Consider the following 23456-nt stretch of genomic DNA (forward strand, 5'->3'; position numbering starts at 1 on the left):
CCCCAGGTTCTTCCTACACTTTCTGTGGTTTGGAAACATTAAAAAGCATAGGAGGCAGGAAAACAACCTATTTAGCTATTCTATCGGTCTGGTCAAGAGGCAATACGCTGGACGCACTAGGGACCGCAGGAAACTACCTCATCATAATAAAGACCATATATGAAAATCCGCAGCAAACATGCTCAAAGGTGGGAAACTGAAAGCCTTCCCTTGAAGATCAGGACCAAAGCAAGGATGTCCACGCTTGCCCCTTCTATCTAACATAGTACCGAAGTCCTAGCCAGAGAGCCTAGGCAAGAGAAAGAAATACAAGGCATTGAGATTGGAAAGAAAGAAGTAAAATTTTTTCAGTCCACAGGTGACATAATCTTATACGTAGAAAATCCTAAAAATTCCACAAAACAGCCTTAGAACTAGTAAATGAAAACAGCAAGGTTGCAGGATACAAAGTCAACATGCAAAAATCAGTCGTGTTTCCACACACTAACAATAGACAATCCGAACAGGAAATGAAGAAAACAGTCCCATTTACAACTGCAGCAAAAAGAACAAAACACTTAGCAATAAAGTCAACGAGAAACGAGAAAACGCTGTTGAAAGAAATTGAAAACGACACGAATAAATGGAAAGACATCATGTTTATGGAGCGGAACACTTAATATTGTTACAATGTCCATGCTATCCAAAGTGACCTACGAATTCAACTCGAGTCCCATCAAAATCCCAAAGATACTTTTTACAGAAATAGAAAAGAAATTCTAAAATGCATATGGAAAATCAAAGGACCATGAACAGCTATACGATTTTGAAAAAGAAAAACAAGGATAGAGACCTCACAACTTTTGACTTGAAAAACATTACAAAGCCACATGGTCAGAACAGTCTGGTACTGGTATAAAGACCGAAATACAGACCAACTGAGCAGAACAGAGAGCCCAGAAATAAACCCTCACATATACATTCGAATGATTTTTTTTTTTACGATTTTATTTTATTATTTATTCTACAGAGATAGAGACAGCCAGCGAGAGAGGGAACACAAGCAGGGGGAGTGGGAGAGGAAGAAGCAGGCTCATAGCGGAGGAGCCTGATGTGGGGCTCGATCCCATAACGCAGGGATCACGCCCTGAGCCGAAGGCAGACGCTTAACCGCTATGCCACCCAGGCGCCCCATCGAATGATTTTTGACAAGGGTGCCAAGCCAACACAATGGGGAAAGGACAGACTTTGCAACACACAGTGCTGGGAAAACTGATTATCCACGTGCAAAAGAATGAAGCTGGACCCTTACCTTCTACCACATACAAAGTCTAACACAAAATAAATTACAGACCTAAACGTAAGACCTGAAACTATAAAACTCCTGGAAGAAAATATAGAGGAGGGTGCCTAGGTGGGTCAGTCGGTTAAATGTCTGACTCTTTTTTTTAAGGTTTATTTATTTATTTTAGAGGGAGAGTGAGAGAGAGAGCACAGGGGGAGGGGGAGAGGGGAGGGAGGGAGAGAGAGAGAATCCCAAGCAGACTCCTTGCTGAGCACAGAGCCTGAGCCTGAGATCATGACCTGAGGCGAAATCGAGAGTCAGACACTCAACTGACTGAGCCACCCAGGTGCCCTTGTGTCCAACTCTTCGATCTCAGCTCAGGTCTTGATCTCGGGGTCGTGAGATCGAGTCCCACAACAGGCTCTGCACTCCATAGGGTCTGCTTGAGATTCTCTCTCTCCCTCCCTCACCCTTTGCCCCTCGCCCCTCTCAAGCAATAAATTCTAAAAATATATTTAAAAAAAGAAAAGAAAGTATAGAGGAAAGCTTCCTGACACTTGATTTGGCAATGATTTCTTGGATATGACACCAAAAGCGCAGGAAACAAAGCAAAAATAGACAAATGGGACCGCATCAAACTTAAAAACGTCTTCACAGTAAAAGAAACCATCAACAAAATGAAAGGCAACCTATGAAATGGGAGAAAATATTTGCTAAACACCTATCTGATAAGGGATTAATATCCAGAATATATAAAGAATTCCTACAACTCAACAAAAAAAAACCCACAAACAACCCAATTTAAAAACAGGTAGAGACAGGGGCTCCTGGGTGGCTCAGTCTATTAAGCGTCTGCCTTCGGCTCAGGTCATGATCCCAGGGTCCTGGGATGGAGCCCTGTGTCTGGCTCCCTGCTCAGTGGGAGTCTGCTTCTCCCTCACTGCTGAGTATATATCCCAAGAAAATGAAGTCACTATCTTGAAGAGATATTTGCACTCTCGTGTTCATTGCAGCATGATTCACAATAGCCAAGATGTGGAAATTACTTAGTACCTGTTGACGGATGAATAAAGAAAAGAAAGTGATACATATACAAAGGAATGCTATTCAGCCATAAAAAGCAAAGAATCCTGCCGTCATCAAGAACGTGGGTGAACCTCGAGGGCATGATGTTAAGTGAGATAAGAAAGACAAAGACAAATAGTGCATGATTTCACTTCTATGTGGAATCTAAAAAAACCAAACTCATAGAAACAGAGAACAGATCCTGGTTGCCAAGGGTTAGGAGCTGGGGAAATGGGAGATGTTGGTCAAAAGGGCACAAACTTCCAGTCAGAAGATGAACAAGTTCTAGGGATCTAATGCAGAGCAGGTGACTCTAGTCCACAGCACTGTCTTGTACACTTGAAAATTGCGAAGGGAGATCTTAAGTGTTCCCATCACACACGCACGCACACACACACAAAAGGTAACTCCGGAGGTGACGGATGTGTTAACTCACCGTATCGTGGTAATCGTTCTACAATACATACATATAACAAATCATCACATTGTACGCCTTAAACTTACACAAGCGTCGTGTCAATTATATCTCAATAAAACGAGAAAAAAAGAAAATGTGATATAGACATACAATGGAATATCATTCAGGAAAAAAAAAGGGGGGGAGGAATCCTATCACAGGTATGACATGAATGAACTTGGAGGACGTGATGCCAAGTGAAATAAGGCAGTCACCAAAAGACAAATACTGCATGATGCACTTACATGAGGCACCTAAAGTAATCAAGCTTAGAAACGGAAGGTAGAATGGGGGAGAGAAGAGGGCGAAGAGCAGTTTTTGTTCAGAGGGCACACAGCATGAGTTCTGAAAGAGTTCAGAGGTCTGTTGTACAAGGATGTGCATATAGTTAACACCACTGCATACTATACACTTAAAAATGGTTAAGTTGGTAAATTTTATATATTTCTTTCCGCACCAAAAATATATATAAATGATAGATAGATAGATAGATAGATAGATAGATAGATAGATAGATGCATGCCCAGGTCACACAACCCAAAACAATTAAATCATCTTTGTAGAGAGAGACTCAGGGATTAGTATCTTTTTCTTTTTTTAATCTTCTCGGTGATTCCAATGTGCAGACAACTTTGAGAATCACTAGTCTAGATAACGTTGACTGAACAGTACTGAATTTAAAAAAAGGTAACAATGCCTGATCTGAGGCAGGGACCACCAAGTTACTGGGAGGCCTCACTTTAGGTGTGTTGAGCTGAGGGGTTTCCAAGAGAAGACACCGGACAGGCAGCTGGTTTCGGGGCTCACAAAAGGATCTGGGAATGAGCTGGAGATCCAAGAGCCAGCGGAGGGTGACGGGATGAAGCTGCCCCAGAGGATGCGGAGAAAGAGAAAGAAAAGCTTTTAGGAAACCAGCATTTAAGAGGCAGGTAAAGGATGAGGAGCTCAAAAATGAGGAGCCAGAGAGGGAGTGGGAAAACCAGGAGCAAATGAGATCACAGAAGCCCAGGGGAGAGAGCATTTAAGGGTTCCTTCTTGACTCTTTCGGTTATGAGCTCTTGGTCCATGGCCTCTGTTTCCTCGCGTGTAGAAGGGGAAGAATGATGACCTCATTAGCTGGCTGTGAGAATTCTATGATGTCGTGTATATGAAGAGCTCAGCGCACTACCCGACAAGGAGCAAGCATGCCACACAGGCGTACCAACAAGAGGTGCCCATGGTTGGCAGTGTCACACGCTGAGAAGAGACAGGGTAAGACCACGATTCACAGTGCCCTCTGGCTTTAACAATGTGGAGGGTCCTGGTGGCTTCAGGGGTTTGGGGGAAGCAGATACCAGGTGGCAACGGGCCAAGAGGTGGAGACAGGGTGGATGGCACATGAATACGGCTTCTAGTTTTAAATGGTCACCATTGAGCAGCCCCCACCTCCAGTCTCTCCCAAATTCTAATTAAAACATAAAGGTACAGAAAGAGTTGAAAACCCAGAACATCGCCATGCCCTAGTCTTGACAGCCGATTGCCAGAATGCGGGAGGAGGACCGTGGCATATCTCCACCTAGGAGAACACCGGTGGAACTAGACTGAAAAGTGCAATTGTAGTGAACCCCCAGGCTACGCTGCCCACAGAGTGACCCTGCCTGCCATCCTAAAAATAACTTGAAAGATCTTTGATCCCTCCTCCCACTGTCTGACCCTTAAAAAAGGCAGGGTCTTTGTCAAGTGGACGGTGCTTAGCCATCAGTCTCCTGCCTGTTGCCCTGGAGGGAAAGTGTTCTTCCCTATCCCCTGGGAGGGGGGGGGGCGTCCACTTGGAGATGGTAGCTCACAGAAAAGACATGGGTTCAGGGGGAAGAAGGGTGAGGAAGCATCCGAGAAGAAGCCCCTTGCAGATACAGATAGCACAGATAGGAAGAGGCTAGGAATGTCAATTTTTGGGACTACATTTGCTGAAAGCATCAGGTGGCCAGGATACAGAGGTAGGAGAAGCTTCAACCCCACAGAGATACGTTAGATGAAAGCCTGATAAATCCTGAGAATGGAGCTGGACACCGAGCCCACCTGCTCTCCCACAGCAGATCAGTGATGAAGTTCGGCCAGCGCCCAAGCGGGACCAAGAGCACAGCAGGCGCTACTGGAAAACCGTTCAACGGCCACGTCCCCCTTCCTTGCCTACGGAGCCCAGCTTTTGATTCAGGGTGTACTGTCTCCCCGCCACGTGACTCACGTTAGTTCTGATTGTTCTGAGATATCGGTGCGCGCTCATTTCCTGTGCCAATGATGGGGCCGGGCTCGTAAGCCAGTTCTGGCCAACATAAGGAGCAATCAGCGAAGGGGAGGATGGATTCTGGGAAAGGTTCCTTGCTCTTAAAATGGTACCTACAAGGAAGAAAGAGGTGCTTTTCTGCTCTGGATGGTAAGGATGTGATGTCTGGAGCTGTTGCATCCAACTTGGCCACCCAGGGAGCCAGCCGAATGTGATAAGGATGGCACAGCAGAAAGAGAGAAAGAACCTGGGTCCTTGAGGACCCTGAGGAGCTGCTGAAGGGAGCTCTACCTCCACCACTAGGTAAGCTAAGAAAGCATTTTTAGGGGGCGCCTGGGTGGCTCAGTCAGTTAAGTGTCTAACTCTCGATTTTGGCTCAGGTCATGAGATCAAGCCCCGTGTGGAGCTCCGTGCTCAGCACGGAATCTGCCTGGGATTCTCTCCCTCTCCCGCTGCCTCTCCCCCTGTTCCTTCTCTCTCAATAAATAAATAAAATCTTTTTAAAAATCCTTTTTAGTTAAACACCAGCTGGATGGAGATTTATTGTTACTTGCAGCTGAAAGCCTTACAAACCAACCTAAGGGGACAATTCACACATTGGGTGTTTTGGCAGACACTAGCTATCTCCTTGCTCAAGAACAAGGAGACAGAAAACACCAAGAAATTGGGCTCATGGAAAAAACCTTCCAGAATAAATGAACAGTAAAATTATTCTGAAGATCCAGGAGAAGCAGCTTCTTCCAAGGGATTTAGTGTGACGGAGAGACAAGTGAGGCAATTGTCTGGCATCTGCAAGAAAATGAGAGAAAACACAGCCTCCCCAAAACAGGCGCAGAGGCCATGAAGGGACAACAAGCGGAGAAGAGAAAGAAGATGGGGGGAGGTACAAGTGGAGAGGGTGAGCGAGGCCTGGGGGGAACCCACAGGTGCATTAAGCAGCACCGGAGCATTTAAAAGAAAAGGCGTTGCAAACATAAGGAATTTTGACAGAATCACACACAGGATGGGAACATCAAGCAGACAAGAAGAAGGCGATAGAAATGAAGAGTATGTTTGCTTTATACATACAGAACGCGAGAGCAAAACCGCAGCGCGAAAATAACACACCTTGCTTTCAAGCAGCGGTGAAGTCATTGAAATGTTGACCGTACCTTTCACAACAAAGCAAACCTCAGCGGTGACTTTAAAAGGAAAAAGTTGTACAAACCTCTTTCTCTAAGCATGGAGCAGTAAAATCAGAAACAAAAATAAAAGCGAATCACCCAGAAATGGAAACGCATTCTCTAAAATAAATTCAAGCAAAACAGCAATACGAGAAGAAAACCATAGGTCTAAATCTTCATGACCTTGAACCAGGTAGTGGTTTCTTAGATAGGAAACCAAAGGCACAGGCAACCCAAGATTTCACCAAAATGTAAACCTCGGAGCTTCAAAAGCCACTACTCAGTGAGAGACAGGTGTCTGCTGGCAGTATGAGTAGGGGCTGAGCAAAACGGGGGAAGGCGGGCAAAAGGTACAAACTTCCGGTTATAAAATAAGTAAGTCCTGGAGCGCAATGTATGACGTGGCGACTCTAGTTAACAATACCATGTTGTGGGGGCGCCTGGGTGACTCTGACCGTGAAGCGTCTGCCTTTGGCTCAGGTCATGATCCCAGGGTCGAGCCCCCCACCCTGGGGTCGGGCTCCCAGCTCAGTGGGGAGCCTGCTTCTCCCTCTCCTTCCAGCTTGTGCTGTCTTTCTCTCCCCCTCTCAAATAAATAAAGTCTTTGTTTTAAAGATTTTATTTATTTATTTGAGAGAGAGACAGTGATAGGGAGAGAAAGCACAGCTGGGAAGAGAGGGAGAAGCAGGCTCCCCGCTGAGCTGGCCCCCCCACCATGGGGGGGCTCGATCCCAGGACCCTGGAATCATGACCTGAGCCGAGGCAGACGCTTCACTGACTGAGCCACCCAGGCGTCCCCTACATAAAACCTCTAAAAAAAATACCATGTTGTATTTTTGCAAGTTGCTAAGAGAGTCGACCCTAAAAGTTCTCATCACAAGGAAAAAATGTCTGACTATGTGCGGTGATGGACGTTAACTAGACGTCCTGTGGTGACCGTTGTGCAATATATACAAGTATCACATCGTGATGCCGCACCCCAAATGAATATTATATGTCAATTCTATCTCAATTTTTTAAAAAAGTGACTGGTAATCCACAGAGTAGGAGAAAAATTTGGTAAATCCTACATCAGGTTAGGGTGGTTATGTGTTGACTTGTGTCCCCCCAAAAGAATGTTGACACCCCAGCTCCTCACAATGTGACTTCCTTTGGAAATAGGGTCTTCGCAACCGTAATCAAGTTCCACTGAGGTCACTCGAGCGGGCCCTCATCCGACATGAGTGATGTCCTTCTGAAAAGGGGACATCTGGACACAGAGACAGACGCTCACAGAGCGGACACAATATAAAGACGCGCAGGAGAAGAGGCCGTGTGGCTGGAACACGCATCTGCACGCCAAGGAGCAGGGCCTGCCAGCGCACACAGGAGGCAGGAAGCAAGGAAGCACCCCCCCCACCCCCAGCAGGCAGAGAGCCGCTCTGCTGCCACCTCGATTCCAGACTTCCAGCCTCCCCAAGTGTGAGACAATACACTGCTTTGGTTTTAAGCCATCTAACGTTTGGTACTTCGTTACAGCAGTCTTAGAAAACTAGAAAGGCCTTAGAAAACTTAGAAAAATACAAGGGCCTAATATCCAGAATATATATATATATTAAAAAAAAAAAAGAGCTCATCACTCAATGACAAAAAGAAAACCCAACCCATGAGAAGATGTTCCGGGCCACCAGTCGTTAAGGAGACCAAACCACAGTGAGGTCCCACTTCACACCCCCTAGGATGGCCTGTATGTAACCAGCAAAGACAAAAACCCCTTTCAGTGACAGGTGGAGAGACTGGCACCTTGCAGGCTGCCCGCGGGGACGTCAAACGGTGCAGCTGCTTTGGAAGACAGCTTGGCAGTTCGGCAGGAAGTTCATCGTTTCCTCAAAACGATAAAGAGTTGTGGGTTTTAGCCAGCTCACGCTGCCGTAACAAAACACTACCCGCTCCGAGGCATAAACAACACAAATGAATTTTTTTCACAGCTCTAGCCCTAGACCGAGATCAAGAGGTTTACAGATTCGTATCCAGAGTATCCTGGGAAGGGTTCTCTTCCCGACTTGCAGACGATGGTTTCTTGCTGTGTCCTCTCTTGGCCTTGCTTTTGTGTATGCACAGACAGAGGAGGGAGCTGGTGTCTCTTCCCCTTCTGTAAGGACGCCAGTCCTATGGGATTAGGGCCCCACCCTTACGAGCTCATTAACCTTACTTCCCTAAAGGCCCTGTTTCCAAATACAGTCACACTGGGGGTTAGGGCTTCAACCTATGAATTTGGGGGAGACACCATTCAGTCTATAACATCATAGGACCGAGCAATTCCACTCCTGTGTACGCACTCAAGAGAACTGAAAACATGTTTCTACAAAACCGCGTACATGACTATTCATCGCGGCATTATTCGTAATAGCCAAAAAGTAGAAAAACTGCCCATAAACTGATGAATGGATAAAGAAAACTGCGGTATACAATGGACTATTACTCAGCCACATAAGGGAATGATGTACCAATACATGTTACAACATGGACAAACCTTGAAAACATTAGGCTAAGCAACAAAAAAAAAAGGCAGACACAAAAGTCCACATGTTGTAAAAGTCTAGTATATGAGATGCCCAGAATAGGCGACTCTATAGAGACAGGAAGTAGATTAGCAGTTACTGCGTGCTAGAGGGGGTGGGAGGAATGGGGAGTAACTATTAATGGGTTTCTTTAGGGGGTGATGAGAATGTTCTGGAATTAGATAGTGTGGGTTGCACAACTATGAATATATGAAAAAGCACAGAATTGTACACTTTAAAAAGTATGTGAAATTTTAGGGTATGTGACTATCTCCCCCAAAAAGTGACCATACTGAGGATGTGATATAGTAGGTATAAAAACATACTGGATGTGACCAAAGTTACACTCAGAGGAAAATTCATAGGCTTAAAATATGAAAACAAAACTAAGCACTGAACTCACCTAGAAAAAGACTTCAGGAAAGCAAGAGGATGTTTTTAATAAAGGTAAAACTATAAAATACGTGACAAAAGTACAGAACACTGGAATTGACAAATACAAGAACTGATTCTTTATCATAACCAGTAAAATAAACTTCTGGCAAGGATAATTAACTAAAAAGAAATCTCAAGCATATAACATGAAGAATGAAAAAGCAGAGTTAACGACAGATACTGAGGAAAGCTTTAAAATGCACATGTCTAGGCTACTGAATAAGAAAAAAATCACCGAATACTTGCTGTGAAAACACAAATTAACAAAACGGATTCAGAAAGTATGGAAAAGGTTGAGAATATCACCAAACTTTACCCCCAAAGAAGGTGCAGGCCCCCAAAAGTGGTTTTGCACACCTTTAAAGAATGACAATTATGGTATTTAAACGGTTGCAGAGCAGAGAAAAAGAAGAGATTTTTCCGGATGCCTTTTCCAAAGCCAGAAAAACTTGACAAATGCTAAAACTTGACAAAGAACACAATAATAATAATAATAATAATAATAATAATAATAAAGCATTAATCTCTCTTGTAAATGTACATGGAAACAATAGTAAAATATAAGCAAATTAATTCAGCAAAATATTAAAAGAATAACACACTCCTATCCAGTAAGGTATAATCTGGGAATGCAAAAAGAGCTCACACTGAAAAATCCATGAATAGAATTCACCGTGCCAATAGGTCAGAGGAGAAAAAACATGCGGTCATCTTGAAAGATGCTTAATAAGCATTTTACAAAATTAACATCCATTCCTAATTTTTTTTTTAAAGTTCAGTAAAAAGTGAAAGCATTATTTGGCCAAATGGCTTAAAAGCACAGGGTGTCCACTTAATAGCTGGGTGACTTTGGACAATTCACTTGTGCTCTCAGGCCTCAGTTTCATTATTTGAAAGATGATTATCATTCCATTTAAATGAATAAACGTAGAAAGTCATACTGCACAGGGCCAGTGCCAAACACAGAGCAGCGCTCAATCAGTGGAAGCTTAGCATTTTTATTAGTCAAATGGAAACAGCATCTCCTCAACAAGATTTTTAAATCCATCTATATCAAAACAGGATTGTTAATATGAAATACCAGATAAAAATCCCATGTCACATATATTATACAAAAGGGATTTTATAGTAGATGGTTCTAGATATGGAATAGAGATAGGAAAAAATGTGGAAGGATATACTCCAAGACCTTAATAGGTGTATAGCTCTGGGTAACAAGATTATGGGCGCTTTTTTCTTTTTCCAAATTGAATTTTGTTCAATGTAAATGCAATAGCAAATGTTAAGTCACAGTAGAGATAGTAAAACAAACAAAAAACCAAAAAAAAAAAACAGAACAAAACTGTCATTCCAGAAAACCAGACAAATTGGAAATCTCTCCCAAAAGGCAGAGAAAAATGGATTAAGAGCTAAAAATGATAAAGGCTGTGACGAGATTTGAGAATCAGAAAATGGATGTGCAATCTAAGGCTTAGAGAGATTCTTAGAGAGATGCTAAAACTATCAGAAATTCTAGTCAAAGCAATAACAGAAAAAAAGTTCTTTTCCAGGAATAAAAACTGTGTGCAGATCAAAAGTTTTACTAGGTACCAGCCAAACTCAATGCAAAGAGATCAATATGGGTTAAGTTTTATTTTCACTAGTACGTGAAAGAATTACACAAATACACACGCCCAAGGTACTTAGTGAGAAGAAAAGTTACCCTGGCCTCAGACCTCTCCGCAACCCAGCTGCCCGAATACAGGGAAGGAGAGTCACAAACCCATCCCATCTCACATAGGAAAAGACCCCGAAACCCTACCACTCACTTATCTTTCTTGCAAAGGATACTTGAAGGATTACTTGCAGGTGTCCCCCAGCTGGGTGAAAGACAAATGAAAAGTCCGCTTCGGGAATGGGGAAGGTGGGGCACGAAAGGACCGTAGGTCTTTATTTCCTCATCTCTATTCCAGACTGAGAACCGTGACTGCTACGGGCTGACCAGTGACTTCTACCGTCCCTACAGTCGGACCCTGCTGTGCCTCCTTGCTCTTTTCCAAGACCAGGGAACAGGGCGACCGATGCGGCAGGGCTGGAGGCTGGGGGACACAGGACAGAACCCCTCTTTCCGAGGCAGGAGAGGAGGAGGGACGATTCTGCTCTCTCTGCTGAATGTTTGAAAAGGGCGGGCAAAAGATTGCGGGGCTGTCCGCCTCTCCCCCGCGACTGGAGAGGCAGGGCGGCTGCGAGCCAGGGTGGTGCCGGGCTCTCCGCCAGGTCGGGAGCTGGGGCGCCCGCGGGCTCCCGCAGACGCTCCCCCGAGAGGCCCCAGCGGCACCGAGTCACCCGCGTCCTCAGTCCCTCCCCCGGGGCCTCCGGGAAGGGCCGGCCGTCGGCGGGGGTCCCCGCGCTCAGGGATGTTTGCTGGGGGGGCGAGAGGGGGGCTCGCCGCCCGGAGAGACGCGGGGCGCGCGTTCTAAGCCCGGAGGGCGAGGGCGGCCGGCGCGGGGCGGCCGCGAGGCGGGCCGGGGACTGGCGGGCGGCCTTACCCCCGGGCCCCGTGGACACGGTGACCTGCGCGTAGGTGGCTCCCGCGGCGGCAGCCGGGCCCGACACGCCGTTGAGCGCCGCCACGCGCACGGTGTAGCGCGCCCCGGGCCGCAGGTGGAGCAGCGTGGCGGCGCGCTCCCGCAGCCCGGCCTGGCGCGGCACGAAGGCCACACGCGGCCCGCACGGCTCGCACGCGCCCCCCGGGCCCTCGCGGCCGCAGCGCAGGCACAGCAGCGAGTACGTGACGTCCGAGCGGCCGCCCGAGTCGGCCGGCGGCAGCCAGCGCAGCCTCAGCGCCAGCGGCGAGCGGCTCAGGCTGTACTGCAGGTCCCGCGGCGCCGACGGCGGCCCTGGGGGGCGAGGGGCGCCGTCAGAGGGGCGAGCGGGGGGGGCGGGGCAGAAGGGGTCTTGGGGGCAGTGGCGGGGAGGGACGGGGCGGTGTGGGGCCAGTGAGCGGGAAGGGACAGGGGAGGGGGCGTGGGGACCAGTGAGGGGGGAGGGGCAAGGGAGGGGGGAGGGGGTGGTGAGAGGAGGAGGATGCGGGACGGAGCACAGAGTGTGAAGGGCAGGAGTCCCCCCGTCCTGGCTGGGGCGCAGGGTGAGGTAGGGCGAGGGGGACAGTCCGCTCCGCGACCAGGCACGAAGCCTGACGTCACTCCTCCGTCTTGGGACTCTCGTCCCGGTTCTTCCAACCCCAGGCCCCCGCCCCCATCCCACACCCGGCTCCCCTCCCTCCACCCCGCCGTCTGGGTGTCTGGTCCCCACATGCCCCATGCTCCCCAGGGCAGAGCCCCCTGCCTCGGCAACCCCTCCACCGGGCCTTGCCTGACTCCCCCGCCCCCCGCAGACGCTTTCCGGAGGGGCACTCACGGGTGCAGGAGGCCGAGGGCGGGTCGGTGGGCGAGCGCGCATAGCTGTCCTGGCACACGCAGAACGTGGAGGCGTTTTCCAGGGCCCAGCTGTGCTCCGGGCACGGGGAGCAGAGCAGCCGGCGAGAGGACAACTTGTAAAACCCTGGGGGACAGGCTGCGGGGCCAAGCCGCGTGAGGAGGGGTCTCCTCCACAGCTTCTCCCCCCCCCCCCTTTCCTGCCTGCCCCATTACGGTGCGTTTAAGGCCTGGAATTGTGCCGGGAAAGTGCGTCTCAGCTACTCCAGCACTGCCCCATAGGGTGGCGGCTCCTGACCCAAGAGCCCACTGCAACCTAACCGTTAGTAAGGGCTTACTGTGTGCCCAACACGGAGTATTTTACTTTTAGTAATTCATTTAATCCTCACAACAGCCTGTGAGGTACGTACTTTATCCTCACTTTTAAAATGAGTAAATTAAGGCTCAGAGAGGTTCAGTAACTTGCCCAATGTCCCACAGCTAGTAAATGGCGGTATTCCAACCCAAGCAGACACCATGCTACCCTAATGCCCATTGGAAGAAAATAAGCCAAACTCTCCAGTCTAGATGTGAGGCCGGAAGAGAGGTGCCTCCAAGGGGTGTGTCACAGCTCCCCAGGGACAGATGCCCACACACTCCTAGTTACACACACACATACACACACACTCACACTGGGGTCGGAGCCCATCCTCCCACCACTACCATTTAGGGTTCATCATCACAGATCCTCAGCTGACACACCTGTTACAGTTTGGACGTGGAGCCAGCCAGGTGGAGGGGAGTAGAGAGAAGGAGGGTGACGTTTCCCTGGTTCTAGTCTTGACACCTTCCTCAATGACTTGCTTCTCTCACTTCTCTGCTTCTCTCACCTCACCCAGAACACAGGTGGTTAACAGCACAGGCTTTTGTATCTCGACAACCTCGGTTTGCAGCTGAGTTGTACCCCTTCATTGCTGTTGGCTTGGGCAGATTGCTTGACCTCTCTGAGCCTTGCGGAGAATACCCACCTCAAAAATGTTGGTGGGGGATTAGCTGAGATGAAGCTAAGCCGCTTAGCCCAGCACAGACAACATGTACACACCAGGGGTAGTAATTACTGTTCCTCCATCACGGGCCTGAAGTGGAAACTGCTAAACACCCACTTGAAAAATTCTCTCACCAGCTGGGCCAGGTGGGAGGGAGGCTGTGGCTCCGGGCCCGCCTCTGGGAGTTTGGGTGGTTCTCACCTTGTTCCCTGCCCCCACCCACCTGGCCTTCTTTCTAGTTTAGCTGGTTCTGGAAGGCTGGCCGCTCTCCAGCCCCAAGAACACAGTGTACAACAGAGGGGGATGCAGACGAGCCTGCGGGAAGAATGTTGGGGCGAGAAGAGGGGAGTGGGCTGAGGGTTTGCATGATCTGGAAGCCTTCAGGCTTGGGAGGGTCCATCTTGCTGAGTCCTTGCGCAGCACAGCTTTGGCCAGGGCCTCTCAAGCCCCACGGGCTTTGCAACTACCTGCCTTCAGAACAGAGCACAGGACTCACTAACATCGTGGTCTGGTGGGCAGCAGCGGCTGGCTGGGACTCAGGTGGCCTGGGTTCCAGTGTTAACTCTGCCACTCCCTATGCCTCTCTGGCCTCAAGAACTCATCGGTCAGGTGGGGATAACACCCATGGCCTGCCAACGTCCGTTGTAAAGTCAGAGAGGAGATCTGTTTGCAGGGTCTCACAGCAGTAGGACCAAGAACCAGAGGGTCCCTTTTTCTGTGAGTTTGTGGACATCTGTGGTCCCAGAGACGTGTGTCCCAGCAGAGACAGCAGTGGTTATCTCTGTTTAGAAGAGGTTTGTGTTGGGGCGCCTGGGTGGCGCAGTCGTTAAGCGTCTGCCTTCGGCTCAGGGCGTGATCCCGGCGTTATGGGATCAAGCCCCACATCAGGCTCCTCTGCTGTGAGCCTGCTTCTGCCTCTCCCACTCCCCCTGCTTGTGTTCCCTCTCTCGCTGGCTGTCTCTCTCTCTGTCAAATAAATAAATAAAATCTTTAAAAAAAAAAAAGAAGAAGAAGAAGAAGAAGAGGTTTGTGTTGAGGGGGAAGACTCCTGAAGCCTCCTGACTCCCAGCCCCTCCCTCTCTTCCTCAAGGTCAGAGTCGAGTGTCAGAGACCACCTAGTTCAATTCCACTGGCCTCCGGCAGCTTCCCCAGCAGGAGCCACAATCTTTGCTCAGAAATGAGGAGCCCACCCTCCCCTGTGCCTCTGCTGAACGGCCCTAGCCGGGAGGGAGGGCTTCCTCGTGTGGAGTCCAAATTAGCCCCTTGTCTGTTATCTCCCATGCCACCCCATCACAGGGCCCTCATGTGCCCATGGAGACTTGGCGTATCTCCTTGGGTCACTCTGCTCCAGGGCAGTCCTACAGAGGTTTGAAGACACACGTCATACACCCTGATTCCCCACCCCACCTCCCCGGGGAAACTCCCAATTCCTCTAAGTGGCTGGGAGAGGGTAAAAGAGAGAAACAAAAAGGAGAACACCTTTGTTCTATCCCCTCCACATCCATCTACTTTAGAGAGGGCTCTGTACCCAGCTTCAGAAGGCCCTGGAAGGCCTTCACTGTCTGAACACAAATCTGACCATTTCACTTCCCTTCTTAAAACCCTCCACCAGCTCCCCAGTACCAACCCCCCCCCCATGCCACACTATACTCTTCCTTTCACACCTCTGTCGTGCAACATTTTACGCCCCTTCTCTCCTGGCAAACTCCTATGTTTCTCCAGACCCCAGTTCAAAATAATACCTCGCTCATGAAGCTGTCCCTGGCGTTCTCCCAGCTCCCGACTCCTCAAGGCAGAGCCGACGCCATGACAAGTAGCTTTTGTCTAGTCTCAGCTTAAGTCGGAAGTGGGACTGGGTTCCTGAGAGTGTGTGTGTGTGTGATTGCGTGACTGCCCACAATGTGTATTGAAACCCCCTCGTCCAGACCCTGATCTATTCATTGGATGATTTGTTCTTAGCACCTACGCTGAGCCAGGTTCTCAGGAGTGAGGGTCTGGAGGTAAAGCGCATAAAACAGACAGGAGCCCACCGGCCCAGATGCCTGCCTCCCACCTCGCAGGGAGAAGAGAGGCTGTCAGTTGGTAATCCCTGCAAGGTCTGGCCATCAAACCCACAGACCTCCATCTGCACCCACCTTCCCTCTTCTTTCTTCCCGGTGAGACAAGGGGAGGGGCCACCTCTTGTTGAAGGCCTCCAGCCCCTCCTCCTCCACTCCGGGTCCTGCCTCTTCTCTTCCTCCCAGATGATATTCCATCAGTCATATGGCTCCTAATTCTTACATAGTCCTTCTCTACCAGTTCTTCCCAGTGACAGAACAAGGGAGTGGAGCAGTAAAAGTGGTCCATTTAGGGTGCAGACAGTAAAGGCACTATCTATAGAGTATTAAAAAACAATAAAACTGGGGTGCCTGGTGGTTCGGTCGGTTAAGCATCTGCCTTCGGCTCAGGTCATGATCCCAGGGTCCTGGGATCAAGCCGGTGTTGGGCTCCCTGCTCAGCGGGGAGTCTGCTTGTCCCTCTCCTTCTGCCCCTCCCCCTACTTGTGCACGCTCTCTCTCTCTCTCTCTAGCTCACTCTCTCTCTCAAATAAATAATAAATAAATAAATACAAAGAAATATATATTTTTAAAAAACAATGAAACTGACTAAAACCTGCTCTGATCTTTATTAGTAACAAGCATCAGCAATTCTAAACCATGTCAGTAGTAAAATACATCCCCCTGGGCAGACTGCTCCCACCACACCCCACTTGGTACCCCACTGGCTCCTTCCTCTGCAGATAAACAAGGCTCCTATCTACAGTCAACATCTTCTCTCAACCCAGCTCTTCTTTAAGATACCACCCCCTCTCCTCCCCTTTCAAATCCAGCCTTCCAGGAATTGTGTGCATGCCCTGACTCTAGTTCTGCATCTTCCTCCCCCCCCCCCAGCCTATTGCAGCCTGTGTCTCTCTCTCTCTCTCTCCCTCCAGTACTCTCTCTCTCCACTGCTCTTGCCTGGGCCACCAAGCAGACACTGTCAGAACCTTGCCTTCCCCGAGTGCTCACCAACACTGTAAGCTGTTCCTTCCTGGACCCCTCCATCTCCCTGGGCTGCCATGAAATCACACTCTCCTCGATCCCCTCTAACCTCTGATTCTCCCTCAAAGTCCTTTTTTATGGCCTTCAATTCTTCTCCGTATGCCGCCTTAAATACTGCTGTTGCATGAGACTCCATCACTGGCCCTCTTGCTTCTTGCCTCACCTTGATCTGTCCAACCGTACCCACGGCTTCAAGTGGTACCTATGTCTCTGTTGCTGAGCTCCCGACTCACTTTCTAGCTACCTCCACTTAAATGCACCATGGACACCATAAATTCAATGTCCATCAGTGTCCCATGTTGTCTACCTCAGTGAATGATCCTCTGTCCATTCAATCCTCTAGGGCTCTTCTCTCTTCCCGTGTCACATGGCCACCAAGGGCTGCGGATGTGTCTCATTACCCCTTCCATCCTCATGTCTCAATGATCTCTGCTACTACTCCCTAGTTCAGACCTTGTGCTCTTTCTCCTGGACTACTGTACCATCTTTTTCTGGCCTTTAATCCTCCCCTCCCCCAATCATTTCTTTGTAATTACAGCTCAAGTGATCTTCTGAAAATATAAATCTGAACATATCAGATCCCTGCTTCAAATCCTCCACATCGGTCTACAGCATAAAGTCTAAGCTCTTTATTCTAGTGTTCAAGACCCTTCCTGATTTATTCCCGCCCCTCTCCAGCCCCATCACCTGTCACATCCCCAAATGCCCTCTGCTCCTAGCCCCAATCATGCTACATTATCTCTTGCCTCCATGTTTCTGCAGATAATCTCTTAACTGAGAACGCTTTTCGCTGCCTAGAAGAAAGGTCTTCTCACCATCTCTCTCCACCCTTAGAATTGGCTTCTCCCTTCTCCAGGCTTCCTCAACTCTCTGTTGATGTATCATACCCTATGGTAACCACTCCTTCACCCAGTTCATTTCCACTGGGCACCTACCATATCCTGTTATGGACACTGAGGCTGCTGAGACTGATATAACCATTGCCTGAGGTCAGTTTCTAGTCCAGTGGTGGAAACACACATAAGTAGGTCACTGCATACCATGGGGTGAGTGCCGAAATAGAGGTTGTAGTCAACTACACTTCAATTAAGAAAAAAAAAAAAAAGCAAGAAGTAGGGGTTGCAATAGGTGCTGGAGAGCAGAAGTGGATCCTAACCCTACTTGGAGAGTTCAGGAAGGTTCATACCTCCAAGTCCCTTACTAATCCACAAGTTCCCTTGAGGAAAGAGATGGTGACATCATCTGAATACATATAATGAAACTTCCTAAATGCATTTGGTAAGTTCTCAGTTCATATTGAATGGACAATTGAACAAAGGGAAGAGAGTAAGTTTAGTCATTTCTTCCTCTGTTTTCCCACCACTAAATCGATCCCTTTGTTAGATCATATATCACCTTGTTGTGATTTTTAAATTTGTACATTTTTCATCTGTAGATTTTCTGAAGAGTTGAGACTCTGCCTGACTCACTTCTCTTGTCCTGGCATCCACAAAAGGATGGAGCTAAGAAGAAGCATCACTTGATCTTTTCACACTAAGGGTGCACGTCCATACCCCATCCTTACCCTCAGTCCTCAGAGCCAGAGACTGGGGGAGAAAAGGAGAGGTCTGATTCTGGTGCCCACACAGATCTGAGAACCCAACAGAACCCGCACATGAGGGGTCTCCCTCGGGGGTCCACAGTGACTCAGAGTTCAGAGAGTTGGTGGGATCTTAGTTGTCATCTAGTAACACCTCCCGATCTCTCTTTCTCTCGCCAGCTCAAGAATCCCCATGCCAGCCTCTGATTTGCATATCGTCAGTGAAAGGGAGCTCACTCTTTATAATGTAAGCAATCCATTAGCTAGTAGAGGTGGGTTGCTGTCTCACTCTTCCTTATGCCTAAGGGAGGCAGCATGGTGTAACAGAAAGAATTTGACAGTCGGGCAAATCTGGATTCGAAGCCTGATTCCCCGTTTACTAACTTTGCAAGTGAGGTGTTAATCTCTCTGAGCCTCCGTTTCCTCATCTGCGAAATAGGGATACTGGCGACTTGTTTTATTGCCGAGAATAAATGGGACGTCCTTTGTGAGGTGCTGATCATAGTGCCCGAAATACAAGCCCCTAATGCCCCCGTATATGAAGTCAAATTCACCTCCTAGTAACTTCCCTCAACGGTCCTGGCTGGACCCACTGGAAAGCTCCACAGAAGGTCAGGACTCTGGGCTCCACAGCCCACAGCTTCTCCACTCCCCCTCTTGCCTCTCATCTACAGCACACTCTCTCCCCATTGCCACCTGCGCGCTGCACCCCTCACGCCCCACCCCCTCGTCCGCGGAATACCTTCACAGATGTCACCACGTTCCTGGAATCCCGCACTGCAGCTGCAGCGGCCCACGGGCACCAGCCACTCGCCATCGGCGCCACAGTGCATGCGCGGGGGGCTGCCGGGCTCCCCTTCTGAGTGCGCCACGCACGTTCCCGTCACCTCCACCAGCGTGGAGAAGGCGCTCTCGGCTGCGGTGGCTGGGAACGCCGCCAGGCCCCGCACCGTGGCGCGGCACTGCTTGTAGTAGACGCGCACGGAGACCAGCGCCACGCATGCGCCCACATCCTGAAAGGCCAGGTGGAAACCCCGCCGGCTGAGCGGACCGATCTCGCGCACCTCTGTGTTCAGCTTCATCTTGCGCTCGCCCAAGTCGCCCTGCGTGAAGCTCTCATCCGCCGCGATTGTATCGATTTTGCGGGGCCGGCTGCCACCTGGGCGGGGACGCCCGCGGCCCAGGTCAGCCTCTGTTTCCAGGTAGTAGACGTTGAAAGTCTCCTTGCAGGTGCCGGCGGCGCCCGGGATGCTGCTGCAGTCCCGCAGCGTGAACTGCAGCTCCACGAAGATGCGCTGCCCGCGGCCACGGCTGATCCAGCCAGTTTGCAACCAGTTGTCCTGGTTGGGCTCCAGCACGTTGCACACCTGATATGTGCGGATGGGACGGTCATGCTCGTCCACGCCGCTGATCTCCTCCCACTGGGGAGGAGAACAAAGATGTGGGAAGCTCAGAGACAAGGCGCCCCCAGGAGGTCGAGCCCTGGCGGTGACGAAAGCTGAAAACCCCCTTCCCCATCATCTCGCATTCTCCCTCCCCCTACCTCCGGCCCCAAAAATTTTAAGATGCAGAGCTGGGAGAGACGTTGGAGACAACGGAGCCAATCCTTAATTTTATAGATGGGGAAACTGAGGCTCCAGAGAGAGGGATTTGTCTGGATATGAACGTCGAGTTAGCAGCAGAGCTGGGAATGGTGCCTGAAGTCTCCTGGCTCTCCATCAGGTGCCCACTCAGCGACCAGGCTCCACACAGCCACATTTCCCCATCCCCACCCCTAGTTTCCAAGCCTCTTTTAGGATTTTAAATCTTGTTGTTCTGTCCATCCATCAATCAACAACACTGCTTGGAGGATGTACTATGTGCAAGGCATTGTCCACCACTGGATTACCTAGATGACACATTTATGTTACTAGACACAGCCAGTGTCCCCTATCTTTTTGTTTCTTTTTTCTTTTCTTTGCTTCTTGGACTGACTGAAGACTCACCGTTTTCTAATAGGCCACTGGCTTGAAGCCAGTGCTGCCGGAGACCACATGCTCTGAGGAGCATTTTGTGCTGCTGTAACCACAAGGAACTAAAGGATTTGAGTCCCAGACCACCAGAAGATTCCTGGGACAGGGAGGGAAAGGTTACACTTACCCCATTACTTGGCAGGGCGGTCCAGCCCAGCTCAGCCTGGGAGGCTTTGGAATCCAGGAGGATGACTAGGGAGAAGGAAGAACAGAGATGTCAGAAAGCCAGGAAGGTGGGAGAGACCCTTTTGTGAGTTCACTGTAAATTGGCTGAGGGGACAGAGATAAATTTTTCCCACACCATACCTTCCCATGAGGGGGTGGGGTGTGAGTAGCCTGAGTCCAGAAAGAGGTAGCTACAATGATTAGGGAAGGAGCCTGTATTCGGTTCCTGCAGCTGCTGTAATAAATGATCATAAACTTGGTTCCTTCAAATACCAGTACTCATTCTCTTACAGCTCTGGAGGTCAGAAGTTGGAAATCAGCTTCATTGGTCTAAAGTCGTGGTGTCAGCAGGACTGGCTCCATCTGTAGGTTCAGAGGGGAGAATCCATTTCCACTAGAATTTTTCAGCTTCTAGTGGCCTCCTAGATTCCTTGGCTTGTGGCTGCCTCCTCCATCTTCAAAGTGCTCCTCTCCGATTTCCTTCTGTGATCAAGTTGCCTTCTCCTCTGGCTCTGACTCCTGAATCCCTCTTATAAGGACCATTGTGATTACATCGGGGCTATCCAAATAATCCAGGATAATCTCTCCATCTCAGGATCCCTACCCACATCTGCAAAGTCTTTTGCCATTTAGAATAACATTCACAGGTTCTAGGGATTAGGATGCGAACATATTTGGGGAGTCATTATTCAGCCTGCCACAGACTTCATGGAAGTACTCAAAGATTGGCTCTAAGAGGGGGGGTGTCAGTGAGCCCCCCTCCTGCCTCCCTAGGCTCTCTAAATTATAAGGGAGTGTCAAAAAGAGGGAGAACATGAGCGTTTTAGAGGATTTCTGCATACATCCTGAAATCACTCATACTCAGGGGCTCTTCTGAGGTCTGAAGTCACCAGGGATGGAAGAGACTTGAACCTTTTCAGTTTGACTCCCAGGGGCTCTGGAGGAAATGACTGGAGAGACTCTGCCAGCAGCAGGAGAAATGAAAATCTCTTCTCTCCTCTATCATTATCAAACCCAAAGAAAGACTGGTCTGGACGGCACAGCAGCAGCTCAGAGACAGGAGCCCAGGCTACACCGAAGTCTTGGAAGATTACAAAGCTGGAGCTTAACCAAAGGGGCGGGGCTCCAAGGTGAGGGTCTCTAAGAGGGTTGGCTCCAGAGGCACTGGCGACAGTAAGCAGGACCGCCGACAGCTTCCTGATTTGGGTACAACTGACAGCACATCGGAATTGCATACTGGAAAGCGTCAGAGATCCGGCGCCCCAACCCCCCGGTCAGCGCTTCAGAATCCAGCTCCTCAGGATTCTGCACCTGGATATGACGCCTCTGGATTCAGTTGACTGTGCAGCTCCCCCAAATCCAGATTCAGAGGCAAGACGCGGGCTTGGTACCGCAGGCAGCCCCAAGCCGAGCAACGCGGACCGCGTCGGGTAGTCTACGCTCCAAATTCAGCACTGCGGACAGCTCCCTCACCAGCACGTCCGGCTGCTCTCGGCCCCAGACACCCCTTCCCGACCAGCGCTCCACCTCCTGCCTCGCTGTTCGGGCTCCATCCTGCTGTCCCATACTTCGATCTCACCTCCACATCTCCCTGTCTCTTCTGCTCTCTTCATTACCCCGCCCCCACACCTCCCACCTCCAATCGCTCAGCCTGTCCGTCTCACCGGCCCCTGAACCGCCGCCTCTGGCTCCCACGGTTCCTGGGCTCTTTCTTCCCCAGCCTCCCAGGTCTCCAGCCCGATCTCCTCAATGCCCCTCTCTTTTCCATTGCTTAGCTACCTTTTTCTCTGTCTCTTTAGTTCTTTGCTTTCCGCTGCCCTCTTGCTTCAAACCCCAATACAGACTCCAGTCTCTCTATACGACTCCTTCCCTCAGAACCCCTAGTTCTCCAGCCCCTTATCTTCTGGCATCCCAAGCTCAAGAACAGTCACCAGTTTCCTCACCTTCCTCGGCGGTCCCGGGCCTCCCTGGTCCCAAAAGCAACGCCAGACAGAGCGGCATCAGGCAGACGAACAGGCGCAGCGGATGTGGGCCGGCGCCGGTCTCCATGGTCCACAGACCGAGCTGTCAGTGCGGCGGCGGCTTAAGCCGCGCCAGCCCCAGCACCGCTGAGCAGTGCCCCCAGACCCCAGCGCCTGCTAGGGGCGGGATCTCGATGGTTACCATCATCCATGGGGACCAATCAGTAGGCACCGCCGCGGGAGCTCCACCAATCCTCACCAGCAGAAGGTGGAGGGGTGGAGTTTCATAGGCCAGGGGCGGAACCGCGAAATGGAGGGGGAAAGGAAGGGGTCCCGCCAATCTCCAAACGTGGGGGTGGGGCAGCGCTGAGCGCTGGCCTGGCTCCTGGGGAGGAGGATGCGCCCACAACGATGGCCCAGAGCGCAAAACCTTAGCCTCTCAATCCCGAGAAGCAGACGATGTGGGCGTGGCTTAAGGAGGGGAGACAGCGACACTTGCAGCCTCTGAGCTAGCCTGGAAGCTCCCTTGTTCCCAGGACTTGCAAAGGATTTTGAAGCCTGATGTCCTGACCCCAAGCTCTGGGGAGCTCCTCTATCTCCCAGCTCTTGGCTTCTTCCTATGTCTGCGGCTCCTGGTGTCTCCTGGCTCGATCCCGCCCCCTTCTCTCCCCGCCCTCCTCACACACCACACACACACACACACACACACACACACACACACACACACACACACCCCGGCTGGAGGAAGGGGCTAAGCCCGACCCTGGGAGCTACTCGAGGAAGGAGAGCGAGGTGGGAGACGTAGTCTCACCCTACCAGCAGCGCTTCCGAGGTTGGGAAACCATGTGGACGTCAGGATGGGGTTGGTGATAGATTTTGCATGAACGATTGGTTCCTCGGGTTCTGCTGCCAGGACACAGGCCGCACTCGCACAACTACCCTTTCCCCAGTCTGCTCAGAGCCTGGAGTTCCCCGCTTTGATAATCCCTTTCCGTCCATCCCAGGGGCTGCATGTTCCGCTGAGGAGCTCA

The 23456-nt window shown here is 50.2% G+C and overlaps 1 protein-coding gene across 1 annotated transcript in view; it reads right to left on the bottom strand.

Annotated features, from left to right (window-relative positions):
• EPHA10 (EPH receptor A10) overlaps nt 1-22513 on the bottom strand; it is a 37936-nt gene extending 15423 nt beyond the window's left edge. Inside the window, exons 1-5 of the mRNA XM_040619288.1 lie at nt 22408-22513; nt 20427-20491; nt 19030-19708; nt 12587-12742; nt 11716-12066 (exon numbers count right to left, since the gene is read on the bottom strand). Coding sequence (XP_040475222.1) covers nt 11716-12066; nt 12587-12742; nt 19030-19708; nt 20427-20491; nt 22408-22513 — 1357 coding nt within the window. The remainder of the gene's footprint in view (nt 1-11715; nt 12067-12586; nt 12743-19029; nt 19709-20426; nt 20492-22407) is intronic.
• Between the last annotated feature and the right edge of the window lie 943 nt (nt 22514-23456).

Source organism: Ursus maritimus, unplaced genomic scaffold (genome assembly GCF_017311325.1).
Source record: "Ursus maritimus isolate PB19 unplaced genomic scaffold, ASM1731132v1 scaffold_32, whole genome shotgun sequence".
In the NCBI taxonomy this organism is placed as follows: domain Eukaryota; kingdom Metazoa; phylum Chordata; class Mammalia; order Carnivora; family Ursidae; genus Ursus; species Ursus maritimus.